Source organism: Ranitomeya variabilis, chromosome 3 (assembly GCF_051348905.1).
Source record: "Ranitomeya variabilis isolate aRanVar5 chromosome 3, aRanVar5.hap1, whole genome shotgun sequence".
Taxonomy (NCBI): Eukaryota; Metazoa; Chordata; class Amphibia; order Anura; family Dendrobatidae; genus Ranitomeya; species Ranitomeya variabilis.
The window spans coordinates 213477468-213498332 of record NC_135234.1 but is presented as its reverse complement, the minus strand read 5'-3'; the positions used below and the strand labels follow the sequence as shown (position 1 = coordinate 213498332).

The following is a 20865-nucleotide window of genomic DNA, read 5'->3' as shown; positions in this document are numbered from 1 at the left end:
CTAACACGGTGGCTCTTTTAGTTTTTGATTCATTTATTACCTCAAAAAAGCGTTTTAAAAATTGGCCACACATACCAGATATTGTACCAGGAGGCGGTCCGAATCGTCCTGTATGAAGCTCCCAACTGCCGTCACTCTTCTCTTCAGGGGCGATGGTACCCGCCCCCTGAGCGCTGTTATCTTCTGAAATCCGGCGCCTGCGCTGTGCGTGCCTGCCTGGGGCCTGCGCAGTGTTCATTGTCAGTGCGGCCACACTGTTGCTGAATCCCCCGCCCCGCACTGTTATTCATTATGCACACTGCGGGGCTGGGGTTCCTGGGCATGCGCACTGCGCTGTTTAGACGCTCCCCAGCTCCGACGCTCCCCAGCCTTCCCAGGAACCCCAGCCCCGCACTGTGCATAATGGCAGGCGCCGGATTTCAGAAGATAACAGCGCTCAGGGGGCGGGTACCATCGCCCCTGAAGAGAAGAGTGACGGCAGTTGGGAGCTTCATACAGGACGCTTCGGACCGCCTCCTGGTACAATATCTGGTATGTGTTGGCCAATTTTTAAAACGCTTTTTTGAGGTAATAAATGGATCAAAAACTAAAAGAGCCACCTTGTTAGACTGCAGCATTACTGCTGCACAAGGTGGCTCTTTTAGTTTATAACGGCTGGGGGGGGTGACAGTGGCCCTTTAGATTCTGGTGCAATTTTGGTTGGAATAGATTGCGGACGTCATGTCACAGCCCTTGACGTGCCAAAGCAGCAGAAAGGCCATGCTATGGTGCACATTTTGTTGGAATGATTTGAGGTGCAATGCCACACTGGCACACACCCTGTGGTAAAGAATAGCAGAACCACCCCCTTTGCCCATAAGTGACCCCATTTTAGAAACTACACCTCTCAATGAATTTATCTAGGGATGCAGTGAGCATGTTAACACCAATGTGCTTCCCAGAGCTTTGAAGAGAGAATTACATTTTTACCACAAATTTTGCTTTAACCCCAGATTTTAAATTTTCACGTGCGGAAACGAGCAAAGCTGGCAACAAAATTTGTCAGACAATTTCTGCTGAAATGTGGCTGTACAGTAATGCTTGGCCGTACTGTGAGACTCGGGAGAGAAGGCGCTCTGCTTGACTCTCGGTGAACACGTTATTGTAGAATAGTTTGCAGACTCCAAATACAGAGCTCTTAAGTGTTTAGAAGAACATAATCCCCCTCAAGTGATCCTCCATTTTGTTAATTACACCTCTCTGGGAATTTATCTACATTTGTAGTGACTATTTTGACTCCACCTGTGTTTTCTAGAAACTAGCAGCAATGGATGTTGCTGAGTTAAAATTGCAAGTCTGCCATTGTGGTAACCATTTCATACTTCTGGAGACATGGACCCCGTAAGCTAGGCGGGCTCTCTTGGCTAGAGAAATGCCAACCATGTGGATGCTATATGTGGTTTAGTCACACTGGGGCTCAGAAGGTTGAGGGGGATTTGGGAGCACTGGATTTCTTTTGGGAGTGAGGAGCCATTTTGCTTTTCCAGAGCCCTTTGTATTACCAGTAATGTGGAGGCCCCCTATATTTCCATTGACAGATGACTGACCTGAATGAGGCTTTTCCTTTATTGGCAACATTTTACATAACATTTGGATCACATTTATCCTGTGCTCCATATCCTGTATCATCATCCTCCATCCTGGTCCCTATACAGCAGCCATCATCCCCTTTCTGCCAGTCTTCACATTACCCATTTAACAAAAACCTTCTCTCCCGTCTTCCACAGCCGGGACAGCGCCTCGCAGTGTCGTCAGATGCTGCCAACATCAGCTGCTGGGCTCTGACTAGTGGCTGACACTGGTATTGGCTTTTTCTCGTCACCTTGACTTTAGTATTCTTTGGTTTACACTTGCCTTGTTTTGGAGCTTCCATGGACTTTATCCTCTTATTACCACTTTTTACGTTTTTTCACATATTGTGTTAGTCTTTTGTTACAACTATTTAGACTCCACTATATCAGTGGATAGGTTATATTTGCATGTATGGTCTCTTGTATACTAGCATATATGACCAGTTGTGATGAGCAAACATTCTCTGATGCTAATCGAGTGACATGCGTGCTCAAATAATATTGCCTCAAACATATTTTTCGAGAACACTGAAGATGCTCGGTAAGCACATGACCATGCTCACATAATGCCTTGATGATGAGCGAACATGCTCAGATAATGACCAGTGATCAGATTGCTATTAATTTCCTTTCTTATATATTATTGCATAGGGATAAATTGGTGATTGGCTCTACACTACATATACATATATACCGGTATATGAACAGACAAACAACAAACACTCCACAAGCACACCATACAAAGATCATGGGGTCAATCATTTTAGTCTAACAGTTGAGTCAACAGTAACCACACAATGAGGGTTAACATCTGGGTTCAAGGGTACCTGAGCCGGGCTAGGCCGTGATCTTACCTGGTCCCGGTCGACTAGAAGCAGGGAAAAACCCATCCACAAGTGGAATGACCTAGGCAGAATATAATCAGTATTCTTACCCCAGCGCTGTGTGATGCCACTAGTCCCGGGAAGTCCCCTGGTCCATTACTGGAGTCGGCTGGGTCTCAGATGAAGCACTCAGGTCCCTGTTCGGGCAGCCAGAATTGTTGTCGCAGGTCTCGACCTACTCTGAGCCCACTGTAGAGATTAATTCACGGCACCGGAGAGATAAGACACAATACACCAGGGCTGTATCTGAAGTATTTCTAGTTTTATTAAGCTTACACACACTTCTTATGCATTCTTATGTCGGAGGCGGATTCTCCATATATGGGCTAAGCGTCGGAGTGTTTTACTCCCTAGTCTCCCTATGGTTTCGAAAACAAATTTTTACACAGAACATTATTCGTTATCTTACCAAGGACATTTCATCCTCCATGCTTCTGCTACAATTAGTTCTTAGCAATCAGCAATAACAGCACAATGAAGAATAGTGAACAATGTCTTGTTTTCCTGACCTTTAATAACACTTATATAAAATGGAGGCAAGCAAGATAAAATGGATCCTGCTCTAACATCATCACTGGAGCTTGTGGGCCACATGAAATAACCTGAGGGGCTGCATGTGGCCTGCGTGTTTCAGACCCCTAGTCTTTAGCATTGGTCCTCAGTTAGTGGCATTCTTTGCTGATACTCCCATGGTATGCAGGTGCATCATATTAACGGTGTCTGCAGTTACAGATGCGACTCCTGCAATAACATTAGGTGCTTGTTTATAGATTCTAGTGGACTTATGTACATGGATGTTTTAGAAAATAGGTTCCAAATACAGGCAATGTAAAGGCCTCAATGATGGACTGCTGAATGATTAACTCCATTCACTGCTCATTGCCCGCACTATTCTCTACTTTTTGCTGAACTTCAATCTGAAAAGCGTTAAACATTAAATTTGATTTATCAACTAGAAAATTTACCATGCAAAATATTAATGTTGTTGCATAATATAGAAATAACTGTTATGAATGCCCCACTGTGCATCTTGTTAATCCTGGCTGAGCTTTATTGGCAACAGCTTTGCATGTAAATCCAGGGATGAGATGATGGAGATCTGTTCCTTCCTTGCGCTCCCCTCCACCCTTGGGTGAAATAAGACTCTTGCTGCTTCGCTACATGACGGGGACAGTTGGCTCCATGTCCTTTTTACAAGTATGTGCTGCCTGTACACGGAGGACAGTAATTGCATCTTTGGACTGTCTTTTTTTTTTTTTTTTTTTTTTTTTTTAAGGCAGCTTCTTGGATGAGACTTAGATTTTATGGTCCCATGGTTATGTATCCCCCATCTACGTATAAAAGTTGCACTTGAGCAATGTACCGGTAAATAAGTTGTCAGTCAGTGTGAAGTTGTCCGAGATTAAAAGTGGAACTGTAATTTCATACCTTTCGGAATAAGCTGTTCTGTGTGAGCACATGACGAATAACCCTGTATAAGAACCATTATGTGACTCGTAGCTTGCATTTTCACCAGTTTTCCCCTTTTGCTGGCTCTATCTCTAAATGTACAATGGACAAGCTATGTCATTTCCAATAATCCATGCCTCCTTGTCATCCACTTTTATTTTTTAGCACACTGAGTATATTGCCAGCATGGAATACATTATACAGCAGTACTGAGCAGTGTAGATCTGAATCAAGCTCTGGGCTAGGTAAAAGACCTGTTAGATCATGCTGAGTGTTGTAGGTCTCTCTCTGCTCCTCGTGTTTTATAGTTACTTGACGTGTCATGGGGCTGGCATTCTGTGATAGTTGAGCAGTTTTTTTCAGAGTGGATGGTGACCTTAGAAGGCATTGAAGATACAAAAGTTGCTCATAAGTTAGGAAGGACGCATTGGACCCATGTAGTTAAGATGGCGGCAGCACAGGTGCAAAACTACCGATGAGGCAACCACTCACGGCCTACCAATCCATGGAGGGGTTCGTTGCTTGGTATATTATTGCACAGTAGAGGCTTGTATGTGAGGTATTAGTCAATATTTTGGCCAAGATATGCAAGCTTGCAACACACATCAAGGGTCCTCATGCTTGCAAGTCCTAACACTAAAAAGTTAGGACTCGCAAGCATGAGGACCCTTGACGCGGGTTTCGAGCTTGCATATCTTGGCCAAAATATTGATTAATGCCTCACATATTTTGTGTATTTTCTGCACTTTATTTTTCAGGGCACAGCAGGGCCCATTTGGTCTTGTAAACTGTGGTATCTGTTCACATGGGATGCATTTGGATAGCACTGGGCAGTCCGCCTGATCGAATAGTATGGGCGTCACTAATGGGCTGTTAACCTGGATGCTGTGCATCACCTATATGTGAACAGCTCCCCATACAAGCCTTTATTGTGCAATAATATACCAAGCAACCACCCCCTCCATGGATTGGTAGGTCGTGAGTGATTATCTTATTGGTATTTTGCACGTGTTGCCGCCCTCTTAACTACATGGGTCCACTGCATCCTGATAGTGCATTTGTTTGGAGACGTGGACAGGTAAACATTGCTGACTATTTGTGTGTGTGGGGTTTTTTTTTTTTTTTTTTAAATTATTGGAGAATTTGTAGTCCTCCTTTTTTGTGGCTCTGCTTTTTAGGTTCTCCTACATCCACTATTTGGGTGCGCCACCATAGCTGTTATCTGGGTTACTTTTGACGCTCTCAGAAGTTTCACCGACCTCAACCAAAACCCTAGCTACGGCTCTGGCTGGCTCCCTCGAATTCATATTTTAGCTGCTTCTCCTCGTTCCTGCCTGCTTTGTGAGTTTAGTGTTTATCTATACACAAATTGCTCCTCTGCACGTGCATGATTGTTCCTCATGCAGACATAATATTAACATGCTCTTTTTATAGTAGCTGATCTTGGCCATGTTTAACACTAGTGTAATGTTACCACCTTCGCTGGGCGGTTAGGACTGGATATCCACATGATGCCCCCATCTGACCTATTCCATGACAAGTGCAAGTACATTTGTGTGTTGCCTTGCTGGGTTCCATGAATTTGTTTTTAGGCTATCTTCATACATTTCATGTGCACTTTTTAAAAGGCATCTGTCTGCAGGATTCTGCATGTTAAAGTAAAGGCGCGGCCATAATGGCACTTTTTCAGATTAAATACCTTTTTTAGTGAAGAAATCCGCTTGGTGGTTCTTGGCATTTGACGTTTGGCGCATAAGAGCGAGACTGTGGGTAATGTCCTTGGCTCCTGCCCCTCCACCGGCGTCTTCTGTCTATATCTGCCTTTGGTTAACAACTGTATCATGGCCAAGGCTTTACTGTAAGGGCCTGTGCACATGTTGCAAAGGTGTCATATTTTTTTTTTTTGTTTGTTTGTTTTTTGTTTGTGCAGATAAATCAGTCAGAAGGGTTTCCTGATGCCAGCAGCATGAATGAGATTCTTGAAATCTCATGCACACGTTGCTTATTTTTGACTTGCAGATTTGGTGCATCATGTGGATTCTTTCAGGGTATGTGCACACGTTGCGGATTTGGTTGCGTCATATCTGCTGCTTCAGTTTTCCATGCGTTGTACAGTACCTTGTGAACGTATGGAAAATCAAATCCGCCGTGCACATGCTGTGGAAAAGCTGCGGTTTATTTTTCGCAGCATGTCAATTCTTTGTGTGGATTCCGCAGCGTTTTACACCTGCTCTATAATTGGACTCCACAGGTGTAAAAACACAGGTGAAATCCGCACAAAAAATGCGGTAAAACGCAGGGTGTCTTGACCTGCGGATTTTTCAGAATCTGCGCTGAAAAATCTGCACACAAATCTGCAACGTGTGCACATACCCTCAGTGTTTTGCATCTGATTTCACCCATACTAATGAGTGAGGAAAAATTGCCAACAAAAACGCACCTATTTTACTATGTGTTTTCCTGCCAAGAGATACAGAAGTACTTAACGTGTGCCCATACCCTAACATGGAAAATCGTGTATCGAAGTCCTATAGAAAGGCATATGAAAAAAATGCATACCCCCCTCAAAAAACAAACACACACCAAAGTAAAACCTGCCACAAATGGGTGTGTGTGTGTGTGTGTGTGTATCCGTGTTGGACTAGCAGTTGTCTGCATATCGGACCTGGCAGTGATAATGTCCTAGTGATAAAACCTTCAATATAAGTAAACGACACACAGCTTGATTAGTGACATGTCGTTGCATTCTGTGTTTTACCCCTACCCCATGTTGTCCTCGATTATAGCAAAATCCTGCTGACAGATTCCCTTTAAGAAATCTTGCAAAAGCAATATAGTGTTTATGTATGTTTAAAAAAAAAAAAAAACCTTTTACATGCACATACCTTTTTTGCTTATCTTTTTACCAGTGTAATGGTGAGGGGAATATTTTACCTCTTAACTTGCTTTAAACCTAATGTGAACTGTTGGAGAAATACCCACAGTGAAACATAGTGGTGGTAGCATCATGCTGTGAGGATGGTTCAGCAGCAGGGACAGGACAAAATGGTACAAGGCCGAGTGATTTGAGAGGGGCAGAGGTTCAGCTTACAAGAAGACTATGACCCAAAGCATGCTGCTAAAGCAACACTCGAGTTGGAAAGCTCATGGAGATGTATTCAAAGTGACTTGCCGCAAAAGGAGGCTCTACAAAGTACCGACTTCAGGGGTGAATACTTCTGCACACAACCTGATCTCTTGGCAAGAAAGAAGCTGCAGAAAAAAACACATTTTTTTGTTTCAAAAGTTCAGGTTTTGGCACAAAAATGCAGCAAAATATAATTCCCCAAAACATTTTTTCACCACCTGTTCAAGTCAATAGGTGAAACGCTGAAAGTAACATGCTCTGTCCAAATAATAACATGGAAAGCACAAAATACTGATAAGGTGTGTGTGTGTGTGTGTGTGTGTGTGAGACTTCTGAAATCTGATAGGCTTTGCTGGTACTGTGAAAAGCAGCTGAAAATAAAAACGCCTAGTGTGAACTTAGCCTAAAAAGAGCCAAAAGTTAACAGTTGTAGGAATGTTCTTTACATGAACTGATGCAAACCTTCAAAAACAATAAAACGAAAAAAAAAAAAACCACAGGGAAATTCCTGGTTGTGAGGTAGGAAAAGATGAAAGCTGCCGAGGCGGTGCATATACACTTCTAGTGTGCGCAGTGTTCTTGGATGATGTGACATTTCGACATGGCGCTCCATTTTGAAGACTTATTGTCGAGCAAGATAACAAATGTTAACACTCCCCTAAAATTTTTCTTGTTTTTATAAATCGGGTTATAACTTAAAGGGAAATAACACCGTTAATCTGCAGGTTATGGTGCTGTCTGGCACCTGCATGTAACCAAATGCAGCAGGGAGAAAATGATCTTTATTCTCCCCACTATATTCGGCTGCGTGCAGGTCCCGGGCAGCATCACAACCTGCAGATTAACCCCATATCTGCAGGTTAACAGCTTCATTCCTGGTGACAGGTTCCCTTTAATTTACAGTAAGAAGGAACAATACAAGTTTTAGTTGGCAAGAAGCCTCATGCCTTTTATCTCAATGCATATAATGGCATTTTGGTGGGATCCTCAGAGGATTAACATGTGTTTCCACCAATTACAATGGTGAAGACACCTACAGATATATGGAGACCTGCAGATTTGTTGTTGCCATACAAGAAATTGTTCAGGATGATCGAAGAACAATCAGTAGTGCTAAAAATGATAAATTGCAGTCTAATAAAAGATCTCCAACAAACGCGATAACCATGATTTTATGTCATTATAGGTATTTTTAGAAGTTCTATCTCAAACGTTTTATGGCTTAATGACATGTTTTCTAAGAGTGCTTTTCGGTAACAGAATGTATGTTCAATTAATTCTGTATTTTTCTATTGCCTCAAAGAAGTGAGACCTCCAGAATGAACGCTGCTGCATGATCGTAAGATGAAACGTTAACTTCAACTGTCTTCCATTCATTTAAGAGACCCCAACTTCTTCTTCTACTTTTGCCTGTACTTTCAGCACTGGGAAGTCTTTACAAATGTTACAGAAGTGTTCATCTTGGTGCCAGCTCTTCTAGGCCTTAAAGGGAATCTGGAGATGACTTTGGCATCGCGCCTCTCAACTGCGGTGAGTATTCTGTAGCTTCCTGAAAGCATTATGTAAAAATAGCCCAGGCCGTTTCATCTGGCATAGTACCTGAAAACTTAAACGTATGTTTCATCAGATGTTAGGCTATATAATGCTGGAGCTTGAAGTATTTATACTTCTGATATTTCGAGGGTATATCCAGGACTTCATGAAAAACAAAAAATGTGCCTAAACCCTCAAAGGCAGGTAGTTGCTACCCACCTGCCTTTTGTGCAATGCACAGTTCTTCCCTGGAACAGAGCGGTGACCGTTCTTGCCGGGAATTTAGCTGACAGAGAACGGCTTATTTTCCGCCCTGCTGGATGGACTTGGAGTGACACCAATTTTGATTGACAGCTCCTCCAGTTGGGCAGCGGGATTCCAGCTGTCAGTCAGAATGATGTCTGAAGTCACACCCTGTTGACAGAGTAAGGTGGAAAAGAAGCCTCGGCTCTGTGGATGTGACATCCGCAGAGACGCATGTCACTGGCAGGAGCTGTCACCGCTATGTTTCGGGGAAGAACGGTGCTGTGCACAACAGGCAGTAAGCTGCAATTAACAATTACCTGCCTGATAGTGCTTAGACACTTTTTGTCTTTCCAGATTTACCCTTATGTTGTTGGACTGGTGCATTGGCATTGACCTTGATATTACAAAGTTTCTTGATCAGAGAAATCTGCTTCTTTTTCCACGGCAACTTATTCATTTTCAAAATTCTCACTATCCAGTAAAATCTGTATTCAGTGAAGACCAATTATTACGTTCCTGCAATAGGATAGTGGCAGTTGCTGCTCATAAAATTCTATGTAGACTGAAGGAGATGAAGGGGTGGAGCTAAAGGCAGAGCTCCTCCCCCTCCCTTCTACATAAAATCTCCTCATTAATCAGATTAGTAACCACTTGTATGCAAATACTATGTCATGCACCAATAGATACAAAAATCCTCCCAAATAAAAAAGTGCAAAAACGACTGTATAAAACATATATATTTATTGAAAGTAATACAGAATATAAAATAATATATAAAACAAAATATAATATAACTGATAAATAGGAACACAATATAATGGTATAAATAAAACACTCAAATATTATATTATGGAAATAAAATAATAACCTACACTCCAATATGATATATCCTAGCACTATTTCAGAAAAATATTCGATAAATATTTAAGTATATCAACCCTGCACTACAAAAAGTGCCTAATGCAACAAAAAACTGTGCAAGAATTAATATTGTGCAATAGTGCAACTAAAATCAAAACAATATAAAGATATCATATGCAATAATAAAGTGCAACAACCACAATAAAATAAATATATATATAAAAAATATAATACAAATTTATGTGGTATAACAATGCACCAAAAGTGCAGTAGTGCAAATGATTTATATTTTTATATATATAGTATTGTGGTTGCACTTTATTATTGCATATGATGTCTTTATATTGTTTTGATTTTGGTTGCACTATTGCACAATATAAATTTTTTTGCAATTTCTTGCACAGGTTTTTGTTGCATTAGGCACTTTGTAGTGCAGGGTTGATATATTTACATTTATCGAATATTTTTCTGGAATAGTGCTAGGATATAACCTACACTCCAATATGATATTTTATTTCCTTAATATAATATTTGAGTGTTTTATTTATACCATTATATTGTGTTCCTATTTATCAGTTATATTATATTTTGTTTTATATTCTGTATTACTTTCAATAAATATATATGTTTTATACACTGTCGTTTTTGCACTTTTTTATTTGGGAGGATTTTTATAAAAGCTCCCCAGTAGCAGCCATCTTCTCTTTCAGTAGTGTTACACACTCCTCTTCACAGAATACAAATTTTACCTCTAAATTGTGAGTTTCAAAAATGAAAGATCGGTCCAGGAGGAGGAAGAAGCAGGTTTCTCTTATAAGGTACAGTACAACATTTCTTATTTTCACATGTTCATTTTTTTTAAAGACTGCTAAACTTTTATGGTACGTTTCCCACGATGAGTTTTTGACGCCAAGTATTTACATGCACAAAAAGTTTACAGTTCCAGCAAAGTGGATTGAACTATAAAAAAATATATATATATATATATATATATATATATATATATATAGGTATGAGATTTTTTATGTTTTATTTCACAACTTGTCAGTTTCTTTTGAGTATGCTGTGTTTTTTTAGGCCTCTTTCACACGTCCGTGTGTGTTACGTGTGGTGACAGTTTCCGTGTGTACAGACACTTGCACACGTAAACCCATTCAAGCCTGTGGGTCTGTGCACATGTCAGTGTGTTTCCACGGACTGTGTCCATGTGCAAAACATGTTGACCTATGAGTTTTCTGCCAGCAGCACGGTCTACAATACGGAATCCTTTATGACTATTGGCCCCTTCTCAGAATATTAACACCAGCCCCCCAGCTGTCTGCTTTCCCTCAGCTGATTAGGATATTCACCCCTTCCTGACCTATGACGCATATGCTGCGTCATGAAAGTCGGTGCCAGTCCGACGTGTGACGCAGTGTATTCGTCACGGCGGGATCGTGTTCCTGCAGGTCGGGTGAAAGGGTTAACTGAAAATTCACCTGACAGCCCCCGCCCCAGTGATCCCCCTGATCTTCCCCCTGATCCTCCCCACTGATCTTCCCCCTGCCCTGTGGATGTCCCCCCTGCCCCGCTGCTCTCCTCCTCGTCCTCGTCGTCCTCCTCCCTGCCCCAGTTTTCCCATTAGGGTTAGAGTTGGGGCTAAAATTAGGGTTAGGGGTGTGTTGGGGTTAGGGTTGGAGTTAGAATTGGGAAGTTTCCACTGTTTAGGCACATCAGGGGCTCTCCAGACGCGACATGACACCTGCAGACTATTCCATCAAAGTCTGCATTCCAAAACGTCACTACTCCTTTTCCGAGCACCGATGACCAAACAGTGGTTCCCCCCCCACATATGGGGTATCGGCATACTCAGGACAAACTGAACAACTTTTGTGAACCAATTTCTCCTGTTACCCTTGTGAAAATGAAAATAAAAAATTGCGGGCTAAAAATAATTTTTGAGGAAAAAAAATGATTTTTTATTTTCATGGCTCTGCGTTAAACTTCTGTGAAGCACTTGGGGGTTCAAAGTGCTCACTATGCATCTAGATAAGTTCCTTGGGGGGGTCTAGTTTCCAAAATGGGGTCACTTGTGGGGGAGCTCCAATGTTTGGGCACACAAATGCGACATGGTGCCTGCTAACGAGTGGAGCTACTTTTCCATTCAAAAAGTCAAATGGCGCTCCTTCCCTTCTGAGCTTTGCTGTGCGCCTAAACAGTGGTTTACCCCCACATATGTGGTATCGGTGCACTCAGAAGAAAGTGGCAAACAAATTTTAGGACCCATTTTATCCTGTTGCCCATGTGAAAATGAAAAAATTGAGGCTAAACGAAAATTTTTCTGGGAAAAAAAAGTACTTTTTCATTTTTACAAATCAATTTGTGAAGCACCTGGGGGTTTAAAGTGCTCACTATGCATCTAGATAAGTTCCTTGGGGGGTCTAGTTTCCAAAATGGGGTCACTTGTGGGGGAGCTCCAATGTTTAGGCACACAGGGGCTGTCCAAATGCAACATGGTGTCTGCTGATGATTGGAGCTAATTTTCTATTCAAAACGTCAAATGGCGCTCCTTCCCTTCCAAACCCTGCCGTGTGCCCAAACAGTGGTTTACCCCCACATATGAGGTTTCAGCGTACTCAGAACAAATTGGACAACAACTCTTGGGGTCCACTTTCTCCTTTGAGAAAATAACAAAATTATTGCTAAAAGATCATTTTTGTGACCAAAAATTTAAATGTTCATTTTTTCCTTCTACATTGCTTTAGTTCTCGTGAAGCACCTGAAGGGTTAATAAACTTCTTGAATGTGGTTTTGAACACCTTAAGGGGTGCAGTTTTTAGAATGGTGTTACTTTTGGGTATTTTCAGCCATATAGACCCCTCAAACTGGCTTCAAATGTGAAGTTGTAAAAATGAGAAATCGCTTGTCAACTTTTAACCCTTATAACTTCCTAACAAAAAAAAAAAATTGTTTCCAAAATTGTGCTGATGTAAAGTAGCTATGTGGGAAATGTTATTTATTAACTATTTTGTGTCATAGCTCTCTGGTTTAACAGAATAAAAATTCAAAATTTAAAAATTGCGAAATTTTCGCCAACCTTCCAATTTTTTTCACAAACGCAAAAATTATCGACCTAAATTTACCACTAACATGAAGCCCAATATGTCACAAAAAAAGCAGTCTCAGGAACGCTTCAACGGATCCTAGCGATTCTGAGTTATAACCTCATAAATGGACACTGGTCAAAATAGGCTGGGTCATGAAGGGTTAAGGGGGACACCACGTTGTTGTTTTTTTTTTTTTTTTTACATTTAATACACGCGATACAGATGGCCGAAAGTCTCATCGGCAGCGTCTGGTCTCGTTGATCATAGGAAGACCAGGCGACCGTGGTGAGGGCTGCATTCGGCACCTGGCGCGTGGGAACAGAGCTAACTGTACTGCTTTTCCCAGGTGCCGGTTTGGGTTTGTGTTGCACTGGCGCGGCACACTGATGTCACATGTATGCATGTGGCGCCCCTGAGGTTCCAGTCGCCACAGAGGTACTGCACCTCAGCCAGAGGTGTGGTACTCTGCTCTCGGGTAAGGAGGAGCACTACCCGAGACTCATACTAGCATCCAACACCACTCCAGGCCAGGGGATCTGGGCGGACCCTATTTAGGGAGGGCCCCATCTCAGGCTGGAGGGGAAACTAGGTAGAGGGTGTGGGTGGAGGAAGTAGAGTGATAGTTGCCATGGAAACGGGAGGAGGAGTCAGTTGGTGGGCAGGAGTTGATCGGAAGAGAGAGACCGACTAGTAGAGGAACTGCAAGTCTCAGCTAGCAAACTGGAGGCTGTAGTATCTGCATGTGCTACAGCCAAATTCACACACATTCACTGAAAAGGCAGCCACATAGGGTCAAGGGGACCAGGAGAGCATCACCTGACAGGACCCAAGGCTGCTGGCTTAGGACACTGTGTGTGAGGTGCAGGGCAGGAGGGCGACAGCCTGGGAAGGTACACAAGAAACGGGAGTCTCGGGAAAAGTGCACCCAAATTACCTGAGAGCTGGCTGGACCACAGACTCGGAGGACACAGCACCCGGTTGGAGACTGTAACCATCGACAGTGAGTAAAGTGAGAGAACTGCACCCTGCTGTGTACTAAGAATTATTACTGCGCCACCTGCCCTGCACTACAATAGTCCATCATTGCCTTTAACTGCCCTGGGGCCTAGCTCTACTCGTGGAGAGCTGTAATATCTCAGCTGCGACACCAACAGCCCCAGTGGACCTGAACCGCAGCGTCGGCCATTTTCTTATTGCCGCACACCATGGACAGCGTCACAAACTAATCCCCTATAAACTTTATTCCCCTTCGATTCAATTTTATTGAACGCCCAGGACCACGGAACGGGTCACAGCTGCCGTGAAAACCCCCGAAGAACCGTCTGACCCGGCCCAAGTACCCCACGACCCTGGCGGGCATCGCATATGGATAGTACCGGAAATATCAGTGTGTGAAGGAGGCCTTGGGTGCAGATTTTTCCCATAGACTTGAATAAGATGTGGTGAATCTGAAGCTAAAGAACACAAGCTTCCGCTGCAGAAACGCCCTAAAAAATGAAAAATGAACGTAATCCACACAAGTCTGTATCAATAAAGTTTTGTCAAAAACTAAGTGGCTTTATTTAAAACATGTCAAAAAGACAAACTGCAGCGTCAAAACTTAACGCTTGTGTAAAAAAAAAACAAAAAAAAACACTAAAATGCAATGGGGGAAAAAAGCACAGGTAACCCAGTTTGCTCAATAGGTGCAGAAAATCTGCAATATTAATAACTGACGTCATTGTGGGAACGTAGCCTAGTTTTGCTTTTCTAGATGCACGTGAAAAAACAAACCTGTTGCCTGCGCCAGTGCCGCCAGGGGTTTCTTCTTGCATCTGCAACTTTCTGCTCATGTGCGAGATTGTGCTTCCAGTACAGCCTTTTGTTTTCCTTGCTCAGTTACCACTGTCCACCTTCTAGAAATCGGACTCTTCCTGCAGTATACTTCTTTCAGCCCTGCTATTTATGGGACTGTCCCTCTATATACTGAACCATCCGGCATTACATCGGTGCCCTCAGGTCATCTATATACATTGCAGGTCTCTGCCGCTGTATATACAGCCTACCCCTGCAGTATATTGCTGCCCAGCCCTTGTATATCTAGCCTTCTGCATTACATGGCTTCTCTCAGCCACACTATATACAGCCTATTGCAGTATATCACTCCACTCATGCCCCTCTATGTATAGCCTCCTTGTGCAGTATAGCACTGCTATCACGCCCCTCTATATATAGCTCCATCCTGCAGCTCATTGCTCATCTTCATGCAAGGAGCACAATTCCTACACTCTCCTATTCTACACAGGATTCTTAATGGGTAGGAAAAAAAGCTGGAGTCCCAAGTACAGAAGTGGGTGCAGGATTGTGTTCATTGATCATCAACAAGCAATTTTTTATTTTTTTTCCTCCCGGCAACCCAAACTGAGACAGAGTGGAGATCTCACATGTATAATCCAATCTATTGTGCATCACTGAGCGTGCAGGCGAGAAATATGTGATCACGCATACGCAACCTTAGAACTTCGGTGGTGTTGCGCACACTGGGCAGTTCAGGTCGGCTGCAGGCCATGTTAGCTGTATATGAGACGCATGACCGGCATGTATAACATTAGACAGAACATTTAATACAAGTGTTACACTCACATGCCTATATTTCTTAGAGAAAAATATAAACATGTTGGACAACCCCTTTAAGCCATTATATCTCAGGCTGTGCTATGACTACAGTGGTGATTGTCTCATTTTGAAGCTGAAAGCAATCTTTGTTGTAGCGGTTATGCAGGCTGAAATACCTCCTATTACATGCTTTATTAGGCACCTTTACTGGTGGTGGGACCTCATATTGTAGTGTGCATGGTCAGGGGACAGTAACATGGTATGTTCTGTGCTAGTAATTGTATTCACAACACAACCTCACTTCTTAGCTTTGTCCTCCAGGAGACTGAGGGCTTTGTTTCAAAGGTTAATTGGACATCTCCAGCTGTTCAGTACTGGTGACTTCCATGACATGGTGTTCACATTGAAGAAGTGCCCAAACTACAATGTAATGTTTAGCACTTGGCAGGAGAGTTGACGTGTGAGAAGAGTACAAATAGTGGCCAGGTCACATTGTCCCTTGAGAGGACAAAGTAACCTGGAGGCTTTTTAGAAAGTCAAATAATTACAGCACAGCATGGTAGCATTTCATAATCCTGCATAGCCGGCTATTAGTTTTAATGAAGAGCTTCATTCCACAAAACTATTAACTTATGATCTGGGCTTCTGACAAGTATGTTCTCAAGCCTTTCCTGCCCATGATCCTTATTGCCCAATGGTATGCTTGCCGCCTTATTTAACCCCAGAAAGGTTTTTGTTTTATCATATTACCTTGGGAACTACAAGCTATGGATTCGATTAAAGCTTGGTTTCTCAGCAGCTGGAGGTGTGAGTCTTTTGTGAGCGAGCCCTTCAGACTGGACGATCGCTATCCGGTGCTGTGATTTCGCTTTGAAATCAGATGCCACTCACTCATTCAAGTCTATGGGTGCGTGGAAAACAGGACTATACTTGGATGACATCTGAATGCAGTCTGACTTTCCACAGCCTAAGGCTGGTTTCACACTTGCGTTTTTGTCTGCAGCGTTTTTTGCACAAAAAACGCATGCGTTTTTTTCCCTATATTTAACATTGAAAACGCATGCGTTTTTTTGCACATGCGTTTGGTCGCGTTTTCAAACGCATGCGTTTTTTGTCTGCATGCGTTCATTTTCAAAAATGCTACCTGCAGTATTTTCTTGCGCGTTTTTTTGCCGCGAAAAAACGCATGCGTTTTTTCGCGGCAAAAAAATGCATTGCTGTCTATGTAAACGCATGCGTTTTTAAGCACATGCGTTTGTTTGCGCTAACGCATGCGTTTTTATAGAAAAAAAACAGAAAACACACTGAAAAGCCACCCACCACCATCAAGGTGATAAAGGGATCCAAACCCTAACCCTAACTCTACCCCTAACCTCACCCCTAACCGTTTAATGAACATTTTCTGACAGTCATATTGCCACGTATTTCAGTGCCACGTATCACGTATTTCAGTGCCACGTATTTAAGTGCCACGTGCCACGTATTTAAGTGCCACGTGCCACGTATTTAAGTGCCACGTGCCACGTATTTAAGTGCCAAGTGCCACGTATTTAAGTGCCACGTATTTAAGTGCCACGTATTTAAGTGCCACGTATTTAAGTGCCACGTATTTAAGTACCACGTATTTCAGTTGCACGTATTTCAGTGCCACGTATTTCAGTCACGTTTAGGGTTAGGGGTAGGGTTAGGGTTTTCTTGTGTTTTTCTATAAAAACGCATGCGTCTAAAAAACGCATGCGTTTTACCGCGTTTACATGCGTTTTTCACACATGCGTTTTTTTTTTAAAAACGCATGCAGACAAAAACGCAAGTGTGAAACCAGCCTTACACAATGGAGAAGATGGAGAAATTTTGGACTGCATCTTCTCAGTGTTCTCAGATCACACTATGTTGACACTCTGATCAGTATCTTTTCCATAATTTGCCAGATTCTCTCGGATAGGTGACTCTATGGCCACCTGACTGTATCCTAATATATTTTCGTGTGAACCTACCCTAAGAAGGCACTACTGCGTAACCACATGTAAATACAGAAGTTTGGAGCACAAAGTATGCGCGCTATAAAAATGTCCTGTGCTATAAATTCTTCAAAAAGGAAGCTTGGACCGAATGATTGCAGCTTTAGTAGTAGCACTTTTAATAAACACTAATATATTCCTTTTTGTAATATTTTCAGCTGTAAAATAGGCTATGTAAAATATATACTGTATATACTCGAGTATAAGCCGAGATTTTCAGCCCAAAAACATGGGCTGAAAGTGCCCCTCTTGGCTTATACTCGAGTCATGGTCGGCGGGTGAGGGGAGCGACGACTGTCACATACTCACTTGCTCCTGACGCGGTCCCATGGTCTCCGGCGCCGGCAGCTTCTTTCCCTGTTCAGCGGTCATGTGGTACCGCTCATTAAAGTAATGAGTATGGACTCCTCGCATAGGGTTGGAGCCGCATATTCATTACTGTAATGAGCGGTACCAATGACCGCTGAACAGAGAAAGCGGCTCCCGGAGACCAACTGTCCGGGAGAAGCTGCCAGGGACCACGCTGGGAGCAGGTGAGTATTTCATATTCACCTTTCCCCATTCCACCGACGCCTCGTCTTCTGCATCCTCTGCAGTGACTGTTCAGGTCAGAGGGTGCAATGACATATTAGTGTGTGCGCCGCCCTCTGCCTGAACAGTCAGTGCGGAGAGACGGGACACTGAGGAGCAGCGGGCAGCAACGAGATGTAAGTCTTCTTTTTTTTTTTTTTTCTTTTTTTTTTTTATTGCAGCAGCATTATATGTGGCACATTGTTATATGGAGCATCTATGGGGCCATAATCAGCATTTGTGCAGCATTATATGGGGCATATTTTAATATAGCATCTTATGGGGCCCATCATAAATTTTATGGAGCATTATGAGGCGTATTTTGTATGGAGCATCTTATGGGCCTCATCATGAACTGTATGGAGCAATATATGGGGCTCCTGATTCAATATGGATATTCAAAAACACTTAACCTACTGATGTCTCAATTAATTTTACTTTTATTGGTATCTATTTTTATTTTTGGCATTTACCATTAGCTGCTGCATTTTCCACCATAGGCTTATACTCAAATTAAATTTTCTCAGTTTTTTGTTGCAAAATTAGGGGGCCGGCTTATACTCGAGTATATACGGTATATAGTTATTTATTCAATAACTTTTTTTTTTTTCTTCTTCTTAAGGCCAATATTGGACAAATGGAAACTGCTAAAGAGAAGTGGGCAATGATTGTTGGTAATATGGCACTAATACAGGTAGGCTTTGCAGTTCTATTTTGATACATATTGGGGTGTTTGACATTTTTGGCAAAATCAATAGCCCTAAGCTAGGATATGGATGATAGTAAATGGAGGCACTGATTTTGCCCATGCTGTTTTTAGAATTGTATGCATGTTTCTGAAACTGGCAGTCTTGTATTAATCTCGCAAAGATTAAATGGGTTATTTCCTCCCAGCCTTTTTCTGCATAGAGGATGGGTCTTGGTTATAATGGCTGAGATTAGTTCCCCTAATCTTTATGGGAAGATATGTCTGCCATAGCATATTAGTTGCACTGGTGCTGTTCTGCTCTAGTCCATGTCTAGAGCCTGCAGCTGCCGAAGAAAACTAATTTCTGATTAGTGTGTATCAAGATGTCCACTGATGTTGATGACCACCTACCTTAAGAGTACCCAACACCAAAAATTACACCTGCTTTTTTATTTTAATATATTACTAGTAAAAATAAATACGGTATGTAATAAATTCTAGATGTCATTCTAAAAATAAAATAAAAAATCGCGAGCAGGACTTTTATTAATATGAGAAAAATATGCAAATTATTTGCAAATATAACTGAATAAAGTCACCGCCATTTCCCGACATACTTAGCGGTTCCACATCACACCACAGCATGGGAGTGATGGATCTGTTCTCAGCAGTTACTATGTTCAGTGTTGTGGAGTGTGTTTGTGCTGCTACTTTATTAGATGACTTTCCCTTCCTGTCAGCAGCTTCACTATCTGCCATAAGGTTATGTGCAGACGATCCGGAAGTGGCAGCGCTTAGGGTGTAGCTCATGTTTGCTACATCCAAAGTACTACCATCTATTGAATGCAGGTGAATCTGTGGAATCTCCGCGTCCAATACATTCAATGGGTGAAATTGACATGCTGCAGTCTGGAAAGATGCGCCGCATGTCCGTCTCCACAGGTAGGCCGCGGGCGTCTGTGGACGCATAGTGGACATGGAATTTCTTGAAATCCCATCCACTATGCTGTAACATCTGGACTCTCAAGTACACAGTGTCCAACCCACAGCTTTTACTGATCGATACCCTAAAAGCTCCAGTGAGAACAAAGACCAGTGTGATAGGGGTCAGATAATGAAACTGCTGACAGGCAGGGGGGACAACTGTAATATACTGATCGCTGGTGGAGCTGCGGAGAGCGATGTCCCCAGAAGACACGCATGTAATAACTTGCGAAATCTCACTGCTTAGTGAGGAGACCGATCAGAAGGTATTGTGGGATTTCTTGGTGAGGAGAGGGACCAGAAAGTGTCACTATATGCGTTGCTCCCGGTGATATCGCTGCACTCGCCTACAAGACAGACTACCTCGTTCTAGCAGTGATTTAAATATTAGTTAAAATTACAACTTGGATTGCCCTCATTTTCCAAAGTTACAAATTAAAGAAATTTATACATTTAAAAATTAGATACGGTATTTAGTACTGCCAGGTTCTGTGAAGTCCTGTCTCAAATTATAAAATTACTTAAACGTAAAGAGAAAAATTGCCCTTTTTTTGCCTTACATCCCACAAAGCGATCCACTTAATATGCACCATTTAAAAACTGCAGCTTGGTGTGCAAAATACAAGCCCCAATACAGCCCCATTTTTCTTCCCTTAACCATTTCGCCGTCACATTTCCATCACTATAAGATTGTTTTTGTCAGAAGCTGTTCTTTCGAACGACGCCATTCACAACCTGTCAAACTGCTATGACTACAGAAACAAGTCATGGCTTTTTGAAAAAAAGTAGAAAAAATGACAAATTTAAAGACTGAGCCAACTTTTGTTTTAAGGGGTTAAGGTAATCAATATTAGCCCAGACGACCCCTTTTAAATAAATGATATCCTAGGTCAATGTTTTTGCTTTTTAGCCTTCTTTCACTGCAGACATAAATGCTGGCTTATGCTATTGCATTTTTTTCCTCTTCTCTTAGGTACAAGCAACGGTTGTGGGCTTCCTGGCTTCTATTGCAGCAGTTATTTTTGGCTGGATCCCAGATGGCCATTTCCTTATGGAAAATGCTGTGCTGTTATGTGCGAGCAGCGTCTCCACAGCATTCATTGCTTCTCTCATCCTGGGTGAGCACTCCTATATATATTATGGGGCTATTTTCACACTGGTATCCTTGGTGATCCATAAAAAAAAGTGTAAAAAAAATCCAAAAATAAAAAAAC

General features: G+C 42.3%; 1 protein-coding gene across 2 annotated transcripts in view; it reads left to right on the top strand.

Moving 5' to 3' along the window:
• The window catches only part of SLC41A1 (solute carrier family 41 member 1), a 43466-nt gene that overhangs the window by 10873 nt on the left and 11728 nt on the right, over positions 1 to 20865 (top strand). Inside the window, exons 3-5 of one of the 2 annotated variants that reach the window (XM_077295141.1) lie at positions 8493 to 8600; positions 18602 to 18673; positions 20625 to 20769. In XM_077295141.1, coding sequence (XP_077151256.1) covers positions 8493 to 8600; positions 18602 to 18673; positions 20625 to 20769 — 325 coding nt within the window. The remainder of the gene's footprint in view (positions 1 to 8492; positions 8601 to 18601; positions 18674 to 20624; positions 20770 to 20865) is intronic. The other variant, XM_077295142.1, reaches the window with a different exon arrangement.